The sequence below is a fragment of the Muscardinus avellanarius genome, assembly GCF_963383645.1.
Source record: "Muscardinus avellanarius genome assembly, chromosome: 8".
NCBI lineage: Eukaryota > Metazoa > Chordata > Mammalia > Rodentia > Gliridae > Muscardinus > Muscardinus avellanarius.
In genome coordinates, this window is record NC_137794.1 from 103,200,133 (window position 1) to 103,227,514 (window position 27,382).

General features: G+C 45.3%; 1 protein-coding gene across 1 annotated transcript in view; it reads right to left on the bottom strand.

Annotated features, from left to right (window-relative positions):
* Positions 1 to 328: 328 nt before the first annotated feature.
* The window catches only part of RMND1 (required for meiotic nuclear division 1 homolog), a gene marked incomplete at both ends in the record, with an annotated part of 40,365 nt that continues 13,311 nt past the window's right edge, over positions 329 to 27,382 (bottom strand). Inside the window, 8 exons of the mRNA XM_080700247.1 lie at positions 329 to 361; positions 1,095 to 1,211; positions 8,768 to 8,888; positions 13,315 to 13,391; positions 17,445 to 17,509; positions 18,467 to 18,573; positions 22,627 to 22,727; positions 25,507 to 25,546. Coding sequence (XP_080556373.1) covers positions 329 to 361; positions 1,095 to 1,211; positions 8,768 to 8,888; positions 13,315 to 13,391; positions 17,445 to 17,509; positions 18,467 to 18,573; positions 22,627 to 22,727; positions 25,507 to 25,546 — 661 coding nt within the window. The remainder of the gene's footprint in view (positions 362 to 1,094; positions 1,212 to 8,767; positions 8,889 to 13,314; positions 13,392 to 17,444; positions 17,510 to 18,466; positions 18,574 to 22,626; positions 22,728 to 25,506; positions 25,547 to 27,382) is intronic.

Here is a 27,382-nt window from a genome sequence, read left to right on the forward strand (position 1 = left end):
GATGTAGCTCAGTGACGAGCACCCCTGGATTCATCCCCGGAGGAAGGAGAGCACCTGACTGAGACTGATGAGATTCTACCGTTACCCATGCTTCCTTAAACCGGTAAAAGCATTTTCCTTTTTAACTATCAGTCATATAGATTCAAACCACACTTTTCCAAAGTTTTATTCAATCAATATATTTAGGAGCTAGAAAAGATCATTATAACAATTTCTTGATTTAAAGTAATTAAATATCTATTAAATAAGGGATCACCCAGCAGTGAACCGTCACTTTTGATTGCAGCAGTTGAGTATCTCTTGTATTGGCACTCTGGCTATCCCAAGGTCAGAAAAATACTCGTCCCAGCTCAAACATTACCTGAGGAAGATTAAAAAATTGTTATATCATGGCAATTTATTGGTACAAATTAAATGGCTTTCCTAGGACTGTGATTAATGAGAAAATGCTTGCCTTTCTCACACGGCAAGCTGCAAATCTAAGGCACAGGTACTTGATTTGATGTTGGCTGTACATTCAAAATTTACAGCCACAACTTCTTCCAGATGCTACCTTGAAAATGTGGAACCGAAGGCTGGGGAAGTAGCTCAGTGGTGCAGAATCTAGTGGGGTGTGATGGTGCAGGCCTCTACTCCCAATGCTGTGGGAGGCTGGGACCAGATTATCACAGGTGGAGGCTGGCCTCAACAATTTAGCAAGACCCTGATTCAAAATAAAGAGATGCCGGGGATGCAGCTTGCCCTTGTATCCAATCCCAGTGCTAAAAATATGTGGAACTTTTCAGGCCGTGCGTGGCGGTGCACGCTTGTAATCCCCACGCTTGGGAATCAGACAGGAGGATCACACAGGTTCAAGCCAGCCTCAGCTACTTAGGCTCTCAGCAACTTAGGCTCTATTTCCAAATAAAGTACAAAAATAGGTCTGGGAGTGTAGCTCGGAGGTAGAAGGCCCCTGGGTTTCACCCTCAGTACAAAAACAAAAACCCCTGAAACTTAACCTCACTTCCAAATAAACTTAGTAACTAGAACAGTTATCTTCTCCCATGCTGTAAGTTTGAGCCTGGCTGTCATCAGCCCTTTTTGGCCCTGCTCACCTCTATGGTGATGAGAACGACGATCATCCACTCGAGGCGCAGCGCCCGCTGCTCCGTCAGGTGATTCCGCATCAGGTCTGTGAGCTCCGTGCAGTGCTGCAGCTTCTCATTCATGACCTGTGGAGGAAAAGTCTTAGTGTCTTGTGTATTTATATTTAATTTCTATATATTATATTAATTTCTATATTTAGGAAAAAACACTGCAGTCACATCTTTTAAAAAAATTTGTAAGCCGGGCATGGTGGCGCATGCTTATAATCCCAGCATCCAGGAGGCTGAGACCAGAGGATCGCGGTTCGTGGACAGATTCAGCTACTAAGGGAGGCCCTCTGCGACTCAGTGAGACCCGGTTTCAAAATAAAGAATATTAAAAAAAAAAAAATAGGGTTGGAGGTTGAATGCCCCTGGGTTCCATCACCAGACCCGCAAAAAAAAAAAAAAAAAAAAAAAAAAAAAAAAATTGTGCTGGAGACTGAACCCGGGGACAATCTACCTCTAAATTACACCCCCAGCCCTATTTTGTTTTTAATTTGGAAATGGGGTGCTAAGGGCCTAAAGTTTCTGCAGCTGGCTTAAAACCTCTGATCCTCCTGTCTCAGCCTCCCAGCACTGGGATCACAAGTGTGTGTGTGTGTGTGTGTGTGTGTGTGTTTCTCAGGATGGAACCCAGGGGCATTCCCTCCGAGCTATACCCCAGCCCTATTTTTTTATTTATTTATTTTAATCAGAGCACCTCTACGTTGCTGGCCTTGAACATCACTGTGACCCTCCTGTCTCAGCCTCCTAAGCACCAGCATTAGAAAGGTGTGCCACAGCCCGCTACAAGTCATCCTTTCAACTCTTGCTCGCCAAAGGCAAGGAGCCATTTTATATTTATAAAGCAGTATTTGTTTTCATTTCCTTTTCTGTGTTTCTAGAGATTGAACGCAAGGGCATTTTACCTACACCTTCAGCCCTATTTTACTTATTTTTATTTTTTGGCACTGAGAGTTAAGCCCTAGGGCATTCTACCTCCAAAATATACCCCCAGCCCTATTTTATTTTTATTTTGAAAAAGGGTTTCACTAGGTTCACAGGGTCTCATGATCCTCTCATCTGTCTCTCAAGTACTGGATTATAGGCATGTGCCACCAAACCCAGCTTTTTATTTTTTATGGTACTAGGGATTGAATCCAGGAGCATTCTACCTCTGTACTAAAACCCCAGGCCTTTTTAAAGTTTTAATTTGAGCTGGGGGTCTCTTGCTATTATGCAGGCTGGCCTCAAGTTGTGATCCTCCTGCCTAAGCCTCCCAAGTACGCGGGATCATAGGCGTATACTACTGTGCCCATGCCCTTAGTTTTTTTGGGTTTTATTTATTTATTTTTAATTTCTTGAGGTCCCAGGGATGGAACCCAGGGAATTCTACCTTCCCTTCGAGCTACATCCCCAGCCCTATTTTTTATTCTTTATGTGGAAACAAGGTCTCACTGAGTTGCACAGCGCCTCACTTAGCTGAGGCTGTCTGCAAACCAATCCTTCTGTCTCAGCCTCCTTAATGCTGGAATGACAAGCATTTGCCACCACGCCCACTGGTTTTGGTTTTTATAAAAGGAACATCTGATTTCCTTTGAGCACAGCCTAACAATGACAAAAACAGATTACCTTTTCTCAGAAAAACCCAAGCCCTGAACCCTGGGCTTGCTGCATGCACACTCTCCACCAGCTGGTGCTACTTTCACTCTGAATTTTGAGGGTTTTGCATTATAATAAAGCTCCAGCAAGCTGGCTGCTGGGGATTCTTAGAAAATAATCTTTGGATTTAAAACCTGGCTGTGACTACTGGCAAGTTATAAATCTATTTACTATCTCTGTGTGCATTTCTTCTGAAAATGGGAAAGTCAGGAAACAAATTCTTAAAGTAGCTTTGATTTTTTTTTTTTTCCTGGCTATGCTGAAGGTATAGGTTCTGTGAGATTTAAGAGGACAGTCAAGCTGAGAATGGCGGTGCACACTGTGATTTCAGTGTGTGGGTGGCTACTACAGGGGGATTGAAGGCTTGAGGCCCATCTCAGCAACTCAGTGAGGTCCAGTTTCAATAAAAAAATATATAAAGGCTGTGGGTGTAGCTTAGAGGTAGAACAGCCCTGGGCTCAACCCCAGGACCACACACACATCACAGCGCAGGAACATTTCTTTTAAAATTGTGGTTCTGGATGTGTCAGTATTGGGAACGGCCTAGGAAGATTTGGGAAAGCTCTGATTATTAATATATTTCAAAAATGGGGTGAGGGGCAAATCTATGCAAGGACTTGGTTTCTGCCTAAAAGCAGGTAACTATTCCAATGTAAATTAACCTAGCTAAAGGTGACTAACAAGTCCATAGGAGAGGAGAACTAGGCCTTTATCCAAAGACAGATCTTAGTTGAGGAGAACTAGGCCTTTTATCTAAAGACAGATCCACATGATGATCTAGGGAGGATGGAGCAGGGTTTGACCTTGCCCTTCATGAAAGCAGACACCTTGCCACACCTTGCTGGGGGAGGTACCTTACAGGGTTAAGGGGAGGTACCTAACGGGATGTTCACTACTCACCACGTCAGGATTATGTAAACAAGATGGAGGTCATGGGTATAAAAAGTCTGGTCCACGTGTAATCCCTTGGGTGTATTCATTTCGAGTCACCCCCCCCCATGCCAAAATGGCTGTATTTCTATTTTCTATATTTCTATCTTTCTAATAAACTTCTTTAAATCTTCAGCAACTGTCCAAGCTATGCATATTTATTCTTCTTAGCTTAGGACAAGAACCCGCGGTAATTTTCTGTTTTTGGCCGTTTTGGGGTTTTGTTATGGGTTGGGGAAATTGTGTCTGGGGCCCTAACAGGGGTCCCCGGGACCAGTTTCACTACAACCATATTCTCCCAATCAGTAACACTGGATGCTGGGCATGGTGGTGCACGCTTGAAAACCCCGCGCTTGGGAGGCTGAGAAAGGAGGAACACACAGGTTCGAAGCCAGCCTCAGCTACTTAGTGAGGGTCTCAGCAACTTAGACCCTGTTTCAAAATAAAATATAAAATAGGTGTTGAAGTATAGCCCACAGGTAGAAAAGCTCCTGGGTTCCACCCCCAGTACCACCAAAAAAAAAAAAAAATTGCAGTCCTGGGGATGGAAGCCAGCAGCATCGTACATCCGAGCTATATCCCCAAAACTTTTTATTTTTTGTTTGGCAACAGTCTCACTAGTTACCGAGAGACTTGCTTTGTGGCTGTGGCAGTCCTCAAACCTGCGAGCCTCCTGTCTCAGCCTCCCAAGTAGTAGGATTACAGGCCCGTGCCCAGCAGGAGAGTAACCCTTAGAGCACTGCGCTCACGATTCCACACAGCACTGCCCGGCCTTTCGGAAACCGAGAACATCCTGCCCATCCTCCAGACTCATCACCTGGAAACCGAGAACATCCTGCCCATCCTCCAGACTCATCACCTGGAAACCGAGAACATCCTGCCCATCCTCCAGACTCCTCGTCACCTGGGCTAAATTTTAGGACAGTGCTTTCCTTTGTCCCTTTTTATTGGGGTGGGGGGTACTAGGGACTGAACCCAGGGCATCTGCCTTCCAACTACAACACTAGCCCTATTTTTTTTTTTTTTTATTGTTTATGTTGAAACAGTCAAAGTAGATGGGCCAGCTGCAGACCTGTGCTGCTCCTGCCTCAGCCTCCCCAGCACGCCACGCCCGGCCCTCTTCACTCCTCTTGTCCTTTCTCTACTGACTGCTCCATCTTGGTGGACGACACATCCACCCTTAAAGCTTGCCTCTCTTTGTTGTAACTACTCCGCCCTTGATTTTGACTTTGACCAAACTGACAACACAATCTTCCTCCACTTCATCCAACTTAGTCCATAACTATGGATTTAGTACGCAGTAACTCCCTGAGACTTCCAAAAGTGTCCTACTAAATCTTAGTCCCAAAGCCCAGTTTACGTGACACACGGAGGCCTGCAAGAGTCGTGGCTGCGCGAGCGAAGGCAAACCCGGGACGCTCGCAGAGGAGCTCGCGTGAAGTAGGCTTTAAACAGGCCGTTGCCAGGAAGAAAGGGGCGGCAGAAAAGAGCATTGATTTCAAACAGGAAACAGCAGAGGCCAACTGGCTCGCTAGGGAGAACGTGGAAGGGAGGTCAGCGTGTGGTCACAGGTGCGCGTACGAGTAGAGCGACCCCACACCTGATGCTCCCGGAATCTGTTAACACGGCGAGGAGAATGAAGACTGCAGCTAGCTACGCAGCGGCTTTAGCACAGAGGAGACGAGATTATGTGGTGGGGCAGAGGAGTCACAAGGCCCTTAAACATGGATGGAGGCCAGCAGCCTGCCTCTGCCTGCAGCCCCGCCCACACCCACCCAGGCGAGGTCCTGACCTACAGAACCCTAAGATGGCCGTGATAGGCTTCTGAGCGTGCACCAGTCTGTACTGCAGCGAAGAAACGCCATGCTGTGCAGCAGGTCTGAGCTTTCTTCTGCAGGTAAAGGGGAGTCACTTGCTCAATACTGAAGTAACATTTACCATACTGGCGCCCAGAGAAGACGTGGTGAAGAAGACAGACATGTGTCACGGGCACGGGTCAGAGAAGGGCCCACCATCGAGGCTGTACAGAAGGTGCTGGACTAGTCCAGGCGCCAGTGGGGGTGCGTGTGAACTCTCGGGGGCTTGAAAAAGGTCGGCGACCCCCCCCCACCCCAGCCCAGGGCCCATTACATAGGTTTCCAGTCAGCACTTGCCAGTGGTCGGACTGACTGGGTGCAGGGGGTGAAGCTGAAAGTGGAGGCCCAGGTGACCTGGGGTTTCTGGCTGAAGGACTCGGTGGGCGAGGCTCGGCGGTCCTGCCCTCAGCCAAGTAGAGAGCAGGCGGGTCCACGTGTTCTGCATTTCACTTTAAAATTGTTTCTGTGGTGCTGGGGATTAAACTCGGGGATTCAACCTCCAAGTGGCACCCTCAGCCCTTTACTTTGGAACAGAGCCTCAGTAAGTTACCGAGAGCCTCACACCAAGTTGAGGCTGGCAGTGAACCTGCGATCCTCTTGCCCCAGCCTCCCGAGCACTGGATTACAGGTGAGCCACTACACCGGCTCTATTCTGAAATGCTAACCATCGATTTGTTCTACTAAATACGCTATATGCAGTGCCTTTGACAAGAACTGGGCAGCGAATAACCACAGTCTCCCACCCCACGGAGCTTATGTTCTACTGAGAAATGGCACGCGTAATTGCCACTAAAAGGGAGGCGATGCCGTGGAGTGGGGGTCTGTGAGGTTCAGGAGGCACCTGGGGGTGCCTGGGAGGCCATCGGAGCCAGGTGATGGCGAGGGTGCTCGTGGGGCAGGGAAGCGCGGGCGACGGCCGCGGGGGCCACTGCAGAACATGGCGGCACCAAGTGCTTTCTGTCCCAGGATTGCTGCGTGACTGTTCTCTGAATTCTCCTCTTTGGTGATATAATTACTACACAAAACAGCCTGGCCTGTGCCCTCGACTCTTCTGCTTTTCAGCACATCTTAAGCGCCATCAGCCCAAACCTTCCCAACACTCTTGAGGAAACAACAATAAGGGCCAACTTCCCTGGCACCACAATCACTTCACTCTTTCTCCTTGGTGTCTTCGCGAAAGCCTCCAAGGCTGCCGGAGGCGGGGCCAGCGCTTCCTCTGCTCTAAGCCCTGGATGCCAGCTTAGCTCTGTGAAAGGCTCGGTCCAGTCGTCCCGGACAAGGCAGGGCTGAGCAGCTGGGCTTTGGTAATTGGGAAGGGACCCTGACTCCTCCTCCTCTTCCTCCTCCTCTGTTCGTCTGCTCTCTGCTTGTGATGGGAGCACTTCTGCTCTGCCCCGCACTCACGCACTCGTACTCCCTCCTCCCTCCATAACCGCTTGCTTCTCTCGACAGCCCCAAGCAATGGGTCAATCCACCATGGCCTGGAACCTCCCAAACTGAGCCAAAATAAACCGATTCTCCCTCTCTGTCTGTCTGTCTGTCTGTCTGTCTCTTTTTTAACAGTACTGGGAATTAAATCCAGGGGGCATTTTACCTCCAAACTATACCCCCGGCCCTACTTTTTATTCTTTACTTTGAAATGGCATCTTGAGTTGTGGAGGGCCTCACCAAGTAGCTGAGGCTGGCTGTGAACCTGCAATCCTCGTCTCAGCCTCCCAAGTACTGGGATTGTAAGTGTGCACCATCATGCCTGGCAAAATCTATTCTCTTTATAAAAGGGATTACCTCAGGTACTTTGTTTTAGTGATGGGAAGATGACTATCACAAGCCCCTTCTAAAGAATCACACAATTCATCTAGTCTTCACTGCTTTGGGGATACTAAGAAGTGCGCTGAGAAACACAGTATGAGAACCGGCAGGCACGCTTCACGACTCAGTGGAAGACTGACCTCCAGAGATTCCCGAAGTGAGACTGGGTACTGAAGTGGACACTTGGCTTGTAGTGCTGAGGACTGCAGGACCAGCACGCTAAGGCTGCCTTCATGTCAGGCAATTTTGAGAAAACAATCTTTGTTTTTTTTTAACCCAGGGGCATTCTACCTCCGAGCCATACCCCCAAGCCTGTTTTCTTTCTCACTAAGTAGCTGAGGCTTGCTGCAAACCTGTGATCCTCCTGTCTCCTCAGCCTCCCAAGTATTGGGACTATGTGTGCCACCACGCCTGGAAGGATAACAATTGTCTATGTTCCTACTCTCTGGCTAGGTCTTTTCTTTATTTCTGGGAGGGATGGGTACTGAGGATTGAACCCAGCGGCATTCCACTTCTGAGCCACACCCCCCAGCTCTTTTTAATTTTGAAACAGGGTCTTGCTAAGTTGCTGAGGGTGGTCTTGAACCTATGATTCTCTTGTCTCAACTTCCCAAATTCTGGGACTAGGGCATGGGTTACCACACCCAGCTTATAGGATTTTTTTCCTAGGTTTATTTCAGTTTTCATTTTCACCATGACAGTTTGGCCTGATGTCGTGGCACATGCTTGTAATCCCAGTATTTGAGAGGCTGAAACAGGAAGAGTGCAGGTTTGTGGCCAGCCTCAGCAACTTGTGAGGTCTTTGCAATCTAGTGAGACCCTGTTTCAAAAAATAAAGAATAAAATAGGATTGGGGGTTCAATCCGTAGTACCAAAGGGAAAAAAATAAGAGTTCAGGACACCGAAAACACTTGCTCGGAACCTAAAAAGAACTTCCTAATAGAGATAGGCCTCCAAACCTTATCTACTCTTTGAAGCAGATACCAGAAGATCCTGACACACAAAAAAATAGGATAGTATACAGGACAAGAAAAAGTAAACCCTAAATAGATCTGCATAGAAGTCAAACAGTATTTCCCTAAAAACAGTTAACAAATTCACTTAATTTAAAAATTCATATTCACCTGGGCTTGGTGGTGCATGCTTATAATCCCAGTACCTGGGAGGCTGAGACAGGAGGATCTCAGTTTTGTGGCTAGCCTCAGCAACTTAGTGAGGCCACCCGAATTTAGTGAGACCTTGTTTCAAAATAAGAGAAGAAATTAGGGCTGAGGCTGTAACTCAGAGGCAGAATGCCCCTGGGTTCCTTTCCCATTCCCAGTGCCCCCCCACAAAATTCCATATTCATACAAACTATTAGCAACAAAATGTTTTTTTCTCTTAGTAAAACAGCAAAATACATACCTTAACTCTTCGAGCTATGCTGAGGAATTGACAAGTTTTATCATAAAGCTCTTCCAGGTTTTCTCTGTCCCAGTAGAAATCAGGAGTAATCAAGAAGTCTGAACTTAAGTTTATACGGTACCTTAAAAAAGGAAAATTGAAAACATTTTATTTATCTTGAATTAAAAATCATTGTTTTCTATTATAGTTCATATTTATATAGTGCTATATAAAAACACATTTAAATTGTAGACCTCTACAAAATACTTATGAGAAACATGATATTAAGGTTTACCAAAGAATTTCAAAGTCCTCAGAGCCAGGGACCTAGCTCACTGGTTGGACGCGTCCGGCACGCCGGGGCCTGGCTCGATCCCCAGCACCAAACAGGAAAATTCTCACCCAAAAAAGCCAGGCTTGAAAACACGCTTATTTTGTTTTCCATTTCCAAGCTCACTTCTTTCTTCATTACAAATTGTGTACATTATATATGCAAGTGTTTTAGGGAAATAATCACAAGGCTCAAAATAAAAAAAATAAAAAGGTTAAAAACTGATAATTTTTTGGGCAGTGGAGACTGAACCAAGGGCCATTCTACTTCCAGGTAGTCTTGTGAGGTTGCCGAGTCTCCCTACGTCGCCGATGCTGCCCTTGAGCCCGTGATCCTACCGTCTCAGTCTCCCAAGTACGGGGTTACAGATCCGTGCCGCCAAGCCTGGCAATAAATCTTACTCTTGTTATTTGTTTTTGTACATCTGGGTGTTGAACCCAGGGCCTCAAGCACGCAAGGCAAGTGCTCCATCACTAGGTTATGCCCCAAGCCATTATGAGACATGGTTTCACCAACTTGCTTAGGCTGGCCTCACACCTTTGATCCTCCTTCCTCAGCCTCTGAGCAGCTGATACAGTCACGGCCACCACGGCTTATTCCTGTTCGTATCTCCACGTTTCCTTCTCCCACTCCCTATCGCTGATGTCCTCTGTACCCTTCCAGTGATGAATAAACATCGGATAAGCAAACATACACATTCATTCCCTTTCTCCCTCAATTTCTACCTGTGTGTGTGTGTTTTACTGGGGATTGAAACCAGGAGCATTCTAACCTCCAAGTTATACCCTCAGCCATTCCTTTTTTTTTTGTTTTGAAACGAGGTCTTGCTAGGTTGCTGAGTCTTGCTAAGTTGCTGAGGCTGGCCTCAAACTTGCATTCCTCCTGTCTCAGTCTCCCAAGTATTGAGATTATAGGTGTGTGCCACCATAGTTGGCATCAACCCTTTTTATATGAGGTCTAAGCATGCTTAGAAGTTTATTTATTTATTTTGGTAGCACTGGAGACTGAGTCTAGAAGCATTCTACCTCTGAGCTGTATCTCCTCCCCACACACCCTACTTCCTGAGGCTCTTCTGGAACCTGTGATCCTCCTGTCTCAGCCTCCCAAGTACTGAGATGATAAGCCTGTACCAGCACACCTGGCTAAAGTGCGCGTGTGTGTGCGCGCGCGTGCGTGCGCGTGCGTGTGCGTGCGTGCGCGTGCGTGTGTACTGGGGACTGAACCCAGGAGCACTGCCTCATTTTATTTCTCACTTGGAAATCAGGTCTCACCAGGTTACTGAGAGTCTTACTACATTGCTGAGGCTGGCTTTGAACCTGTGATCCTTCTGTCTCAGCCGAGTACTGGGATTACAGGTGTGTGCCACCATAGAATTTTAATTAAATGAAAATTTAAGTTGTAAAATTAATAAATAGGTATCTGTTCACTATAAAAAAAACACATTTCCTAGGGAAAATTTCAGAAAAACAGTGGTAGCTCCTCTTAATCCACCACACCCCTCAAACCCTTTATTTCCCTCCCTCAGGGCGGCTCCCGCAACCTGGTGGCCCAGCCCCTTCTCCACGAGTCCACACCAGCCAGCCGAGGAGCAGTTAGTGTTCCGTGGCTCGCTCTTTCACCTAACATGCCTGGCCACGCTCTTTTCAGATTCATCACGTTCCTTTTAGAAACGCATAAGCACTATTGTAAAGATGAGGAAACTGAATAACAAAAGTCGGCCCTTAAGGTCTAAGCATATGTAGTTCTAAATTCTGAGGTCTTGCTTTTTGTTTCCGTGGGACTGAGAATTCAAGCCAGGGCCTCGGGCATACAGGATGGGCACTCGGCCACTGAGCTCCGTCCCCAGCCCTTTGGGTTTGATTTTGAGACACGTCTCACTAAGTTGCCCAGGCTGGTCTCTAGCTTCCGGTCCCCCCCGCCTCAGCCTTCTTGGTAGCTGGGATTGTAGGTGTGTGCTACCCATGCTCAGTTACTTTTGAGGTTTTTTGGTTTTTTGTTTGTTTAGTTCTGGGGATCGAACCAGGTGCATGCTACCTCTGAGTCAGACCCCAGCTCTATCTTTTTGTTTGTTTGTTTTGAAACGGTCTCACTAAGTTGCTGAGGCTGTCCTCAAACCTGCGAGGCTCTTGCTTCAGACTCCCAAATAACGGACTGTAGGTCTGAGCCACCACGCCTGGCTCCTTCTGAGTTGACGTTACAGTTCACCACGTCAGAGTGGGCGTGCATTACTTCTGAGAAAACACAAGCTTTAGATCTGTGGCGGGCGGCTCCTGACGAAGGCGCCTGGATTCAGGGCCCCGAGCTAGGAGGACGCAGGGCGGCTGAGGACGGGCCACTTCTCTCCAGGCACCGCGTCCAAGGACGTTTAGACTTCAGCAAACACTTCCAGGGGTGGGAACTCACTACACACACTGGGACGGCCGAGCCTGGGCCTCCTGCCTGGTGAGGGCTACAGTGAGAGCCACGATGTCTACTCCATCCGTCCTGGGAAGGCCACAAAAGTAAAACCGATGCACTGCGCCAGTTTCCGGACATAATCCTGTCCATATAACGTCTCTAAAAACGGGAGGCATCTTCAAACCAACGGTGCCTGTTCCTGTGACACTTGTGTCCTAACCTCAAACAATTGATTTCCCTCACGGTTTCCTTTCCACATGCTCATTAGAGAATGTGATAGAATTAACACCAAGTAAGACCGAAAGAGCTGTAAGTATAAAACGCGAATTCCATGATAAAAAGAAACGGTATAAGCCAGGTGCGTGTTGCACTTGGGAGGCTGGGACAGGAGGGTCGCGGGTAAGAAGCCAGCCTCGGCATTTAGTAAGGTTCTCCGCAACTTACTGAGACCTGTTTCCAAAAAGGAAATAAACTCAGGCTGGGAGTGTATCTCAGAGGTAGAATGCCCTTGGGTTCAATCCCTAATGCCACACACACAAAAGCATTGTTATAGTTTAAGCGGCAGGGCTTTGCTCACCTGTTGCATTTTATGGTGAGACTCCTATTCAGTGAAATATGGTACACAAACTGTTCTGTAGCAATTAAGTGACTTAGCATTATGATGCAGTGACATATTTTTACCAGGCTTCCTATTAAATTCTAGAATGTATTTTCCTACCTTCAGAGAACATCTATTGTGCCCTTGATGTGGGTCTAATGTAGACTAATATGGTTTCTCGCACATGGCAGAATGTCTTCCAGGACAGTCCTAATACAGCCCACTCGCTTCTCATGGTTAAGAGTGCTCCTGCTTATAATTAATGAAAGGAAAACAGCTATAATTCCTATAAAGGTATAAACATAGGATTGCCTTTTTTTTTTTTTTTGTGGTACTGGGGTTCCTGGAAACCCTTCTATCTCTGGGCTACACTCCCAGACCTATTTTATATTTTTATTTGGAAACTGGGTCTCTTAAGCCAGAGAGGCTGGCTTCGAACCAGCGCAATCCTCCCGTCTCTGCCTCCCAAGCTTGGGGGATTACAAACATGGGCCACCACGCCCGGCTTAAGGTAGAGGTGTGTGTGTGTTATGGGGATTGAATTCAGAGGCATTCTACCTTTGAGCTACATTGCAGCCCTTTCCTTTTTTTTTTTAGGTACTGGGATGGAACCCAGGGGCATTCTACCTCCGAGCTACACCCCCAGCCCTCTTGTTTATTCTTCATTTTGAAACGGTCTCACTGAGTTGCAAAGGGCCTCACTAAGCAGCATCTGAGGCTGTCTGCGAACCTCAATCCTACTGTATCAGCCTCCCAAATGCTGGAATTACAAGCGTGTGCCACCATGTCCGGCTTATTTTTTTGCCTTTTTTTTTGTGTGTGTGTGGTACAATGGGTGGAACCCAGGGGCTCTCTACCTCTAGGCTACACTCCCAGACTTATTTTATACCTTATTTGGGAACAAGGGCTCACTAAGTTGCTGAGAGCCTCACTAAGTAGCTGAGGCTGGTTTCGAACCTGTGCGATTCTCCTGTCTCAGCCTCCCAAGCGCGGGAATTACAAGCGTGCACCACCACGCCCGGCTGCTTTTTGGTTTTTGAAACAGGTTGCTGAAAGTTTCGCTAATTGCCGAGGCTGTCCTCAAACCTGTGATCCTCCTGTCTCAGCCTCCCAAAGTACTGGGATTATAGGCATGCACCACCACACCTGGCTTAAATATTTGCTTTTTACTACAGAACAACAGGAATATTTTCTTGAGATTGTTAAATATATGAAATATTCTATTTACAAGAGAAATTTTACCTTAGGGCAAAGAGTTCACCCATTTTCTGCATAACTTCTTTATGAGATAGTTTCACTTTCTTCCCAGCTTTTAAAGCCTATTTGGAAGGGGGAAAAAAAAACCATATAAACAGTTGGCCCTCTGTATTTGTGGGTTCTATATCTGTGGATTCAACAAAAAAAAAAAAAAAATATATATATATATATATATATATATATATATATTTTTTTTTTTTTTTTTGGTGGTACTGGGGTTCCTGGAAGCCCTCCTTCTTCCGGGCTACACTCCCAGACCTATTTTATATTTTTGAAACAGGGTCTCTTACGCCAGCACGGCTGGCTTCGAACCTGCGCGATCCTCCTGTCTCCGCCTCCCAAGCGCGGGGATTACAAGCGTGCGCCACCACGCCCGGCTAAAAAATGTATTTTCAAAAAAACTGCATCTGTACTGAACACAGTCTAATTTTCCGTCACTGCCCAAAGCAACTCAGTATAACAATATATATGGTGTTGATGTTGCCTTCGCTACAGTAATCTAGAAATGATCTAAAGAAGAGAAGAGGCATGTGTGGATCATACTCAAACACTGCCATTTCATAGACACAGCTGTCACCCTGGGGTGGGGAGAGGCGTCCCACAACCAATCCCTCATGGACAGATGTACGTACCTATTTTCCAGTAAGTATAAGATCTGGAGTTTAGCGCAAATGCTAAAGGGGCATAATTTTATGTAATTTTTTTTTTTTTTGGTGTGGTACTGGGGGTGGAACCAAGAGGCTTTTCTACCTCTGGGCTATACTCCCAGACCTATTTTATACTTTATTTGGAAACAGAGTCTCACTGAGTCGTTGAGAGCCTCACTGAGTAGCTGAGGCTGGCTTCGAACCTGTGCGGTCCTGCTGTCTCAGCCTCCCACGCATGGGGATTACAAGCGTGAGCCACCACACCCAGCTCTAATTTTATGTAAATTTTACATGAGTATCTCCCAGATACATGTCTTTACACCCCAAAATTTCAAAATCCTATTAAGCAGAAGTTTTATATTTTGTTTTTTCATTTCCCTTTACTGTAGTTTGGACCTCTACTGTTCCCAGAGCTGGCGTTGAAAGGCTCCTGCTGTGATGTCCCGGGAGGAGGTGGCCCTGGGAGGTGGGGTCCCTAGAGCGTGTCCCTCAGTGGACCCTGGGACGTGGCCCCTTCTCTTCCTCTTGCGCTGCGTCTGGGTAACCAGGAGGTGAGCAGCGCTCCATCCCGTGCTTTCGGCATGATCTGCTTTCTTGCCACATGCCCAAAGGCAATGAGTCTGCCAGCCGTAGGCTGGAACCTCTCAACTGTGAGCCAAAATAAACTTCTCCTTATAAAGTTGATTATCTCAGGTGTTTTGTTCAAGTAACAGAAAGCTGGTATTTTCTTCAAATCGGCATTTCCTATGGCACACATTCTTATTAGGAAAGCAGAGTCTCCTTTTCCAACATTAACCAATTAAACTATTATATCATAATAAAAACAAAAGTAGTTATAATACAAATTATTATTATATTGCGGGGCGTGGTGGCGCACGCTTGTAATCCCCGTGCTTGGGAGGCTGAGACAGGAGGATCGTGAAGGTTTGAAGCCAGCCTCTGCTGGCTTAAGAGACCCTGTTTCCAAATAAAAATATAAAATAGGTCTGGGAGTGTAGCCTAGAGGTCGAAGGCCCCTGGGTTCCATCCCCAGTACCAAAAAAAATTATTATTATTATTTTGGTACTGAGGATGAAACCCAGGACCATTCTACCTCCAAGCGTCACCCCCAGCCCCTATTTATCTATTCTCTCTCTCTCTCTCTCTCTCTCTCTCTCTCTCTCTCTCTCTCTCTCTCTCTCTCTCTTCCTTATTTTGCTGGTACTGGGGATGGAACCTTTCTACCTCTGGGATACACTTCCAGACCCATTTTATAATTTATATTTTATTTGGAAACAGGGTCTCTTCGAGGCTGGCTTCAAACCTGCGCAATCCTCCCGTCTCCGCCTCCCAAGCGTGGGGATTACAAGCGTGCACCACCACACCTAGCTTATTCTTTATTTTGAAACAGGGTCTCACTGAGTTGCACAGGGCCTAAGTAGCTGAGGCTGTCCACAAAACTGGATCCTCCTGTCTCAGCCTCCCACACGTTGGGATTACAAGTGTACACCACCAAGCCTGGCTAAAAACTATTGTTAATACACTGAAAATTTAATACAACTACATATTTATAATTTTATTTTATTTTTTGTGGTATTGGGGATGGAACCCGGGACCTTCTACCTCCAAGCTACACCCCCAGCCCTATTATTTATTCTGTATTTTGAGAAAAGGGTCTCATTGAGTTGCAAATGATCTGAGTAGCCGAGGCTGGCCATGAACCACAATCCTGTCTCATCCTCCTAAATGTTGGGATTACAAGCATTTGCCACCACGTCTGGCTCAATATTTATAATTGTATACATACATTTTTCATGTCACTGTTCTCGAAATCTAGAAAAAAAATATATGTATATTTATATATATATTGGTACTGGGGATTGAATCCTGGGGCATTCTACTTCTAAGTCACACCCACCTTATTTTATTTTCATTTTGAAACAGGGTCTAGCTAGGTTGCTGAAGGCCTTACTAAGTTGCTGGGGCTGGGCCCAAACCTACTAGCCTGTCTCAGCTTCCCAAGCACTAGGGTCACAGGCAAGCACCACCACAGCCAGCTCCCCCACCCCTTTTAGTTTTTATTTTGAAACAAGGTTGGGAGGCTGAGACAGGAGGATCACAGGTTTGAAGACAGCCTCAGCAACTTAGTGAGGCCCTGCGCAGCTTAGTGAGACCCTGTTTCCCAATGAAGAATGCTGCTTCTTTTTACAAGCACAAAAAGAAAGATTTCACTGCCCCCCCACCCCTAAGCTTTTCCCCCTCTAGTTCAATTATAATAGAATACTGTGGCATCACAGGAAAGTAACTTTAAGTTTTAAAATGTAAGAAAAATAGCCAGGCGTGGTGGTTCACACTTGTAATCCCAGTATTCAGGAGGTGGGGACTGGAGGATCCTGGTTTGTGGACAGACTCAGCTACTTGCGAGACGCTTCACAACTCCGTAAGACCCTGTTTCAAACATACAAAAAGAGCGGGCCGTGGTGGCGCACGTTTATAATCCCAGTGCTTGGGAGGCTGAGACAGGAGGATCGCACATATTCGAAGCCAGCCTCAGTTACTTAGTGAGACCCTGTTTCCAAATAAATAAAATATAAAAAAATAGGGCCGGGAGTACAGCCTGGAGGTAGAAAGCCTCTGGGTTCCATCCCCAGCACCACAATAAATAAATGAATAAATGAATAAATAAATAAATAAAATTTAAAAATAGGGCTGGAGATGTAGCTCAGAGGTACAATGCCCCTGGGTTCCATCCCCACATCCCCAGTACTGTCAAAAAAAGAAAAAAGAAAAAAAGAAAAGAAGACATGAAAGCAGAGTGTGATGGCACCTGCTTGTAATCCCAGTACTTGGATGGCTGAGAGAGCAGGACTGCAGGTTAAAAGACAGTTACAGCAACTTAGCAAGGCTCTCAGCAACCTAGTGACCCTGTTTCAAAATAAAAAATAAATAAAACAGGACTAGGGACGTAGCTCAGAGGTAGAATGTCCCTAGGTTCAATCCCCAGTAGCTAACACACACACACAACACACACACACACACACACACACACACACATACAATCCTTATTTTATCATTTTATATATAAAATTCTTTTTTTGTGTGTGTGTGGTACTGGGGATGGAACCCAGGGGCATTCTACCTCCGAGCTACACGCCAGCCCTATTTTTTTTATTCTTTATTTTTGAAACAGGGTCTTATTGAGTTGCAAAGGGCCTCACTAAGTAGCTGAGGCTGGATGTGTACAACAATCCTCCTGTCCCAGCCTCCCAAATGCTGGGATTACAAGTGTGCGCCACCATACCCAGCTATCACTTTATATGTAACTGGAAGAGTATTTTTTGTTTTGCTTAAATTCTGTGTAACTTTCCTAGTGTTCATTATTATTTTATTAATCTTTTATATATCCATACTGTTGCATTGGAAAATTGGTATTTTTCCTATATAGAAATCAATCCTTTAGAAATAAACATAAAAAACTGATACAATTACCTCTGGAATTGACTGAATAGATTCAATAAATTTATCCAGTGTTGCTTCCCAAATAGCCAGTTTCACTGAAAAAACAATTAAGATTGAAGAGTTCTGTATCATATTCATGTTTATACAAAGTATGTAACTGCTTACTACCTTTACCGCTATTTCAGTAATAGTTTAAGCAGCACTAATGCTAAAAACTAGAAACTAAAACTTAAGGGTAATTTGCTATCACGCTAAAGGGCAGTACTAGAGTCGAAACAGAGGACACTCAGATTTCCAAGCCCCGTGGGCAGCCCAAAGCTCCACGCGAGAGCGTTCCAGATCGGAAACGGGCATGTGCGGTCCAGCTGGGGGGAGCGGCCCAGGACCACGAGTGCGCACAGCCGTCTCTGAAGCTCGCAGAGGGTTTGCACAGGCTGCAGTGGCAGCTGCGTTAAGACTGACTGTGGCAACGAAAACTTTCGCAGAACTCCGACGGTCTTGTCAAGTACACGGATCTTACAGGAAAAACTTATAGCGATGGTGACTCCGTCCCATTCCTGTGGAACCGGACCTGTGGGCTCTACAGAGGCCCATAGACACTACCTGCGCATCACAATCGTGTGACAGGAGGGGAGAGGACACAGGCAGTGCCAATATTATAAAACATTTTTGGAGAAATTTACTCAGTTGACAAGGAATGAGTAATGTTAGCAAGGTACCACATTTTTATTTATTTTTTTATTCTTTTTATTTTGAAACAGGGTCTCACTGAGTTGTAGAGGGCCTCACTAAATAGCTGAGGCTGTCTGCGAACCGCGATCCTCCAGTTTCAGCCTCCCGAATGTTGGGATTACAAGCGTGCGCCAGCATGCCCAGCTAAGGTACCACATTTTATACTATTACTATACACTTTTTCTTTTGGAGGGGAAAAAAGGAACTAAAGCTTTGCTAGGTGTTCGGTGAAAACATGTCAAAATCTTCCCAACTACTCAAGCCTCCTTTAATGAAACGAACAGTGTGTAACACCTTCTCCAGAAAGCAGCAGCGCATACCTGACAGGCAAAGAGCGTTGGAGAAAGCAAACTTCTCTAGAATGGCGTCGTCCAAGTCCAGCTCCGAGTTTAACTTGATTTCCCCTCTGTGAAGCTTAGACTGGCCCCTGGGAAAAGGAAAAATAAGTATCTTTATCTTAGAGATCTTTTTTTCTCTCTGGCAGTATTAGGGATTGGGCCCCGAGCACTCCTCTTACCGCTGAGTACAACTGCAGCAGTTTTTTTTATACATTTTAAAATGTTTAAAGTTTTTTTGGTGGTACTGGGGGTGGGACCCAGGGGCTCTCTACCTCTGGGCTATACTCCCAGACCTATTTTATACTTTATTTGGAAACAGGGTCTCACTAAGTTGCTGAGGTCCTCACTCAGTAGCTGAGGCTGGCTTTGAATCTGTGCGATCCTTCTGTCTCAGCCTCCCAAGCGCTGGGATTACAAGTGGGCGCCACCACGCCCGGCTAGTTTTTATTTTTGAGACAGGGTCTAGCTAAGTTGTTCAGGCTGGCTTCAAACTTGATCCTGCAGTCCTCCTGCGTCAGCCTCCTGAGCCGCTGGGATTATGGGCTGTGCAGTGTGCCTGACGTGCTTTCTTTGAGATGAAGTTACACTCTGTTGCCTGGCTGGTCTTGACCTCCAGAGGTCAAGCACTCTTTCTGCCTCAGCCTTCCAAGTAGCTGGGGTTACGGGTGGGGCCACCACGCCCAGTATCCCACATCTTAAGGTTTCTTACATTTAAGTTTCTCTTTAAAAAAAATTACCCTGTAGTCTTTCTAGAGGTCATTCGGTTAATGTGTATTGAGAGTTTGATAAATGTTCTCCTATGTTTTGACCAAGTAACTGCATTTCTAGGAATTTTCACTAGGAAATAAATGTAAAGGAATATTATGTATATAATTTTAAAACTTTTTAATGTTTGAAGTAAAAAATTAGGAAAGAACCCAAATGTCCAATAGGAGGATGGTTCAGTATCAGTGGGTCCATAGAGTAACAATGGAAAGAGCCAGGTGTGGCCCGGAGCACCCACGGGTTTGAGGCACGAGGACACTTAAGCTCAGGAGCTGGAGGAGAGGCCACCCGGGCAACAGAGGGAGGTCCTGCCTGAACAGAAAGAGCTTGTTTTGGAAGGATATTTGGAGGCAGGTGTGTGTGAGTGCACATGCGTGCGTGCATGTATGTATGCATTACTGGGGATTGAACCCAGGGGCACTCTACCTCTGAGATACACTCCCAGCCCTTTTTATTATTATAATTTTAAATAGGGTCTCATTACACTGATGAGAGTATCACTATATTGCTCAGGCTGTCCTTGAACCTGCAATCCTCCTATCTCAGCCTCCCAAGTACTGGGATTACAGGTGAGTGCCACCAGGCCCAGCTTGAATATTTAATAGAGAAAATGTTTGCAATACATTGCTAAGTGAAGAAGTACTGAACATAAACTCCATTAAGTGTAACCTGCTATCACAGTGACGTGCAGAGGTGAAGAGGGAGAGACAGGGAGGTGCTGAAAACGAGTTTACCCGTGGAGCTCAGGTGGCTTGTGGAGAGCTGGATGGAGGGACTCTTAATATAAACATCACAGGAAAATGGGGAAAGGATAGAGGAAACCATCAAATATGTGACTGTAAGACAGATGGCCGGGCACGACGGCCACACCTGCGACCCTGGGACGTGGGAGGCTGAGTCAGGAGCGCAGGTTCAAAGCCAGCCTCAGCAGTGGAGCCACACTCTCAGCAACCTAGCAAGGCCCTGTTCCAGACAAAAATGGCTGGGGGTGTAGTGCAGAGTTGGAATGCCTCTGGGTTCAATCCCTAGTACCGTAAGAAAAAAAAAGGAAGATGTAGACAAGGGGAGGTGGGTCTGCCTAACCAGAGCTGAGGGCGGAATCTGTGGCAACCGCAGGTAGAAGGGAAAAAAGGAAAGCTACATTAAAAAACAAAACAAAGCAAAAACCAAGGGTGGTATCTAACCAAGTACAAAGTAACCAAGATACTTTATTTTTTTCTGGTACTGGGGATTGAACCCAGAGGAGCTCCACCTCTGAGCTCCACACCCAGCCTCTCCTACCCCATTTTTGTGATACTGGGGACTGAACCCAGGGGTATTCTAGCTCTGATTCAATCCCCAGACCTTTTTTTTTTTTTAAATTTTGAAATAGGGTCTGTCTGGCCTAAGTAGCAGAGGCTGGCCACGAACCTGTGATCCTCCTGTCGCAGCTTTAAAAGTACTGGGATTACAGGCGTGTGCCACCACGCCTGGCTCTATTTTATTTTGAAAAGGGGTCTAATTTGCCGAGGCTGGCCACAAGCCTGCTATCCTGTGCCTCAGCCTCCCGAGTTGTGGGATTACAGGTGTGTGCCACCACTCTCGGCTGCAAGATGCTTTTTGAATGAGCTTTGCCCATGCCAGAGACCGACGGAGGCTGCGAGTGTAGCCTTTTGACAAAACCAAATAGCTATTTCATCCCCCATCACTGTGCGCGCGTGTGCACTCGCACGTGTTTAGGCACACGCAGGTACCTGGTAAGCAGTAATGTGATGTGGAAGCAGAGTTCAGAGGGGGAATCGTGGGGACGATCACAGCTGAGAGCTTGAGGATGACAGTAACCCCACTGCGCCTTCTTCACCTGAGGGGCTCTGGGGTCACTAATGGGAAAGGGAAATCGATGAAGCGCAGGCTTCCACCAGCCTGGGCCCTGGCGCATCAGCCAGGTTTCCTGGGCAGGGCAGGACGTCGCCGACCCGCATCTGAAAGCCAGTCCCTGCTTTCTAGGGCCTCGGTCAGGGCAGACTCCCGGCGCGGGAGGCACCAGGCTCGGTGCAGCGGCGCCCTCCTTGCTGCTGGCCGCCATCGCGCGGTGCTTGGCTCAGCCATCCTCCTGCAGCTTGTCTCTAGATTCTAAACTTCCTAAAGCCCTGCTGTCAAGACTTCCTTTCCTGAGAAGCTAGAAAGCCTTTTCTTCTTTTTTTTTTAAAAATATTTTACTAGATAGATAGCACCACCATGGAGAAGACATTTCTACTTTTCTGTCCTCTTTGTTCTGCCTTCTCTCTGTGCCCAAACATCTCTCACCAATTTTCCCCCGAAGAGACAGAACAATCGGCTAGGTGTAGCCTACCCATGTACGTTACCTGAGGACAGGTGCCAGGCACCCAGCTTTCTACAAGTGGGTCTCTCTGGTTGGCTTTCGGTGCTGGGGTTTGAATCAAGGGGCTTGGAAACGGGTCTCACGAAGTTGTGGAGGGCCTAAGTTGCTGAGGCTGGCTTCAAACTGTGATCCTTTTGTCCCAGCCCCCCAAGTCCTGGGATTACAGGTATGTGCCATCCCACCTGGCTAGAAATGGTTTAGATCATCCCCTATTACATTTCATTTTTTATACTCAAAATCCATTGAGAAGCCAGGTGTGGTGGCACTCATCTGTAATCCTAGTACTTGGGACCTGAGATAAGAGGTTGGGGAACAGCCTCAGCGAGTAGTGGGACTCTTACCAACCTAGTGAGACCCTGTTTCAAAATAAAGTATAAAGAACAGGGCTGGGGCTGTAGCTCAGAGGTAGAATGCCCCTGGGTTCAATCCCAGCACCCAAAATAAATAAATAAATAGATAAATAAATAAATAATCAATCAATTGAGAATAATGGCTTTACTTTTTTTTGTTTGTTTGTTGGAGATTGAACCTAGGGGCATTCTACCTCTGAGCCATACCCCCACCCATACTTTATTTCCAAACAGGGTCTTGTGAAGTTCCTGAGGGCCTCGCTACATTGCTAAGGCTGGCTTTGAACCTGCGATCCTCCTGTCTCAGCCTCCCAGGTACTGGGATTATAGGCGTGCACAAGCACGCCCAGCCTTAAAAGAAAACGTTACTAGAATAATTTGACAGGGTCATTCTGGGCGAAGGCCTACTACTGCACTGAGTTAGCCTGCTTACAAAATGTAAACTTTCCATGTTAGAGTTAAATTACTTGTTTTAACTTCTGGATAGCCTGAGAAGTTAAAAAATATGTATTCACTAATATTTATTATATGGTTTAGGTTTCATATTTGTACCAATAACTTTCTTCTTAGAATTAGTTTCCATATCCATACATAATTATCTCCAGCACTTCACCTGGTTTTTCTGCAAGCGCTCTTTTTTGCAAGTTTGGTAGAGAGTTGCTTACTGGGTTTTTATGTAGTTGAGCTCTTCGTTTTCCCAGTGCACCAACGCGATTTCGTAGGGCTGAATTTCATGTTTCTCTAGAAGCTTCAACACATGCTTCATCTGGACGAAAGGGAAAATTAAACTTAAATTAAAACTTATTCCCAGTTGGGCACACTGGTGCACACCTATAGTCCTAGTACTTGGGAGACTGAGACAGGAGGATCGCAGGTTCAAGGACAGCCTCAGAAAGTAGTGAGACTTTCATCAGCCTAGTGAGAGTCTGTTTCGGAACAAAAATAAAAAATAGGGTTGGGGTATAATTTGGGCGGAATGCCCCAGATTCAATTCCTAATAACACACACACACACACACACACACACACACACACACACGAAAAAAGAAAAACAACAACATGTACTTTCAGTACTGGCTTGTTTTGGGGTTAATGCTTGTTATATTTAACAGCATGTTTTGTTACTTAGTTTTTTTGTTTTTTTGCTTTTTTTTTTGCAGGGGCATTCAACCTCTGAGCTATACCCCCTGCCTTATTTTTTATTCTTTAATATGAAACAGGCTTTCACTAAGTTGCAGAAGGCCTCACTAAGTAGCTGAGGCTGTCCACAAACTGCAATCCTCTAGTCTCAGCCTCCTGAATGCTGGGATTACAAGCTTGCGCCACCACACTCGGCCTGTTACTTAGTTTTTAAGGAAAAGGCAAACCCACTGTGTCAATAAGCTAGGGTTATTAAGCTAATCAGGACGGCATGTTCACTTTTTTTGTAGTACTAAGAATCAACCCCAGGGGTATTCTAACTCCAAGCTACACCCCCAGCCCTATTTTATTTATTTTTTTTTACTTAGAAACAGGGTCTAAGTTGCTAGGTCCTCACTATGTTGCTGACACTGGCCGTGACCTGCGATCCTCCTGCCTCCGCCTTCCAAGTACTGGGATAACAGGGGTGCGTCACCGTATCTGGCTTATTCGTTTTCACATTTGAAAAATATAGATAAGCATAAATAAGAAAATAAACATTACCATTATTCCACAATCCAAATAAATCACTAGTAAATAGTAACATTGTTTTTTACTTATCAAAGCTCTAATATGTATATAATGTATATGTGTATGTATACTGTATATGTATAATATATATATAATGTATATGTGTATGTATCCTGTATATGTATAATATATACATAATGTGTATGTACACTGTATATGTATGCATAAATGTGGGCGACATAAAAGTGTACAAAGCCACCTTCTGTCTCTGCTCATCTGGAATCCCAATCCCAGATGTGACCTTGCTTAAACTTGCTGCACAGCTTTCTGCTCTGGGAGTTTAAGTGTGTCCATTTATTTTGTTTTTGATGTCAAATGGGATCATACTCTGCATATGAACTTTTTCTTTTGGTGGTCCTGGGGGTTAAACCCAGGGTCATTCTACCCTGAGCTACACCCCAGCCCCCCTTTTTGGAACTAGGTCTTGCTAGGTTGCTGGGAATCTTGCTAAGTAGCTGAGGCTGGTCCTGCAATCCTCACGTCCACCACACCTGGCTTCCCAGGAATATTTTTTAAAAAGCTATAGTATATTTTATCCTATGGGTATATTTAACAAACCTTTTTTTGTGTGTGCGGGTCTGGGGATGGAACCCAGGGCCATTTGACCTCCGAGCTCCACCCCCTGCTGTGTTTTTTATTCTTCATTTTCAAACAGGTTCTCACTGAGTTGCAGAGGGCCTCCCTAAGTAGCTGAGGCTGTCCATGAACCACGATCCTCCGGTCTCAGCCTCCCGAATGCTAGGATTACAAGTGTGCACCACCTCACCCGGCTTAACAAACTTTCTATTAGTGTGTATTTTAGTTATTTATTGTTTTTAGGGGTGAGGATACTGGGGATTGAATCCAGGGGCATTTTACCTTCAAGAGAAACTCCCAGCCCTTTTTAAAACTTTTTATTTTATAAATTTTGAAGCCAGGCGTGGTTCATGTCCAACCTCAGTAATTTAGTGAGGCCCTCCACAACTTAGTGAGACCGTTTCAAAATTAAAAAAAAAAAAAAAAAAACAGGCCTGGGGAGATAGGTCAGAGGTAGAATGCCTCTGGGTTCAATCACCAGTGCCACACACAAAATAAAATAAAATAAAATAAGGCTGGAGGTGTAGCGTAGAGTAGAATGCCCCTGGTTCAAAGCCCAGTCCACAAAAATTAAATAAATAAATAAATACATTAATTAATTTTGAAGTAGGGCCTCGCCAAGTAGCTGAGGCTGGCCTTGAACCTGCGGTCCTCCTCTCTCAGCCTCCCGAGTCCTGGGCCCTGGGCTTGTGCCTGAGCCTGCCTTCCCGGCTTCCCAGCCTCTGCTCCTGTACTTCGGGCCTCAGGCATTGCTGACGTCGCTTCCTTTCAAGACTTCCTGGGTGTGAAGTTGTTGGTTAAATATGAAGCTTTGATATATGTTTTCAAACGGCCTCTAAAAAAACTGTATTAAACAAATCCTACTTTGGATATTGAAGGAATTATTTTCCATGAGTGTTAAGTTCTAGAAAATTTGATCTAAATTAAGACTCAATTTAACCAGCATCCCCCAAAACTGTGTGCATTCACTTTGTACATTATCACATGCAAATATAATTCTCTCTTTTGCAGTGTTGCTAGGATGATTCAGATTCTTCACAAATCAGCGTGTGCTCAGAGAATGGAAAATGTAGAAAGTTTAAGAATATGACATATTTTGGAAGATAAACTTCCAAATCCATTATGTGATAAATATCACATAATGCCGAACAAGTAAGCGGTATATTGCCTGTTAATTTATGTTCAAAAATCTTAAATGCTGCTAACAATTCACTCTTAGAAAACTAAATTTTTATGCTCTTACACTTTGCTTATACTTACGGTTTTGTCTTTCACGTTCCAAAACACAGCAGAGCCTTCCCTGGTGTAAAAGAGTAAGAGAATCAAGTAAGCTGAAGGCAGAATGTTTTTGAGGTTCACACATAAAGCCATGTTAAGGTAATATCCGCAATGTATGCAAAATGCAACTGAAGAAAATATGAGTTGTTGACGGGTCAGATAACACAGTCCCTAGATGATCTTGCTAAAATAAAAGTTATATTTTTGACTTTTAACAAAACTGGACTCCGTATCTGGACTCTTACATGTTGCTTTAGTTCTGATATAATAAAATCAAAATTAGAATTTTTATACTGAATGGGGAAAAACAAAGTATTTCCTCTAAAATCAGGAACAAGGTGAGGATGCAGCCAGCTATCACTCCTCCGATTCAGTATAGTTCTTGAAATGTTAGTCAGAGTGATTAAGCAAAAGGAGGAAATTAAAGGAATATAAATAGGGCAAGAAGAAGTACAATTCTGTTTGCAGATGACATGATGCTACACTTAGAAGACCCAAAACGCCAGGCGTGGTGGCGCACGCTTGTAACCCCCATGCCTGGGAGGCTGAGGCAGGAGGATCGCACAGGTTCGAAGCCAGCCTCAGCTACTTAGGCTCTCAGCTACTTAGTGAGACCCTGTTTCCAAATAAAAATACAAAATAGGTCTGGGAGTATAGTCTGGAGGTAAAAGGCCCCCGGGTTCCACCCCCAGTACCACCAAGGAAAAAAAAAGAAGAAGAAGAAGACCCAAAACACCTGCTACACACATTCAGCAAAAGAGCCGAATACAAAAACCAGTTGCCTTTCTGTATTTCAATGACAGAGCCACAGTGAAAGAAATCAGAAGAACCATTTCATGCTCAAGTGCCTAAAGAAACCAAACACACTTAGGACTAAATCTGACCACAGAAGTAAAAGACGTCTATAATGGAAACTACAGAACATGGAAGGAAGAAATGGAAGGAGACCTTAGAGGATGGAAAGACTGCCCATGTTACTGGGCAGCAGAATCAATCTTTTTTTTGGGAGGAGGGGGTCTGGGGATGGAACCCAGGGGCATTCGACCTCCGAGCTCCACCCCCAGCCCTATGTTTTATTCTTTATTTTGAAACAGGGTCTCACTGAGTTGCGGAGGGCCTCACTAAGTTGCTGAGGCTGTCTGCGAACTGCGATCCTACGATCTCAGCCTCCCGAATGCTGGGAGATTACAATTGTGCACCACCGCGCCCAGCCAGAATACATATTTAAAAAATGGCCAGACTACCAAAACCAATCTACAGATTCAGTGAAAGTTCCTATAAAAATACAAATGACATTCTCCAGAGCTAGAAAAACAGTCCTAAAAAGTATGTGGAAGAATAAGAGACCCGTAACAGTCTGGGCAGTAAAAACCATGGTGGTGGTATTATAATACCTGATTTTAAACCACACTACTGAGGTTCCAGTAGCAAAAACAGCATGGTGTTGGCATAAGAACAGACATAGAGACCAACAGAACAGAAGACGCAGAGGCACACCTACCACAGCAGAAAACACACATTGGAGAAAAGATACTTCTTCAACAAACGGTGCTGGGAAAACTGGATATCCACATACAGTCAAATGAAATTAGACCCCCATCACCCTGCACAAAAGTCAACTTGAGACGGATCCAAAGACCTAACACTAGATTAGAAACTTTGCAATTACTAAAAGAAAACACAGCAATACTCCAACATACAGGCTCTGCTGGAGCCTTCCTCAACAAGACCCCTAAAGCTCAGGAAATAAAACTGGGAAACAATATATAGGATAACATCAAATTAAAAAGCGTCTGCACACAGAGGAAATAATCAAGAGTGTGAAGAGAGAGTCTACAGAAAGGGAGAAAATCTTTAC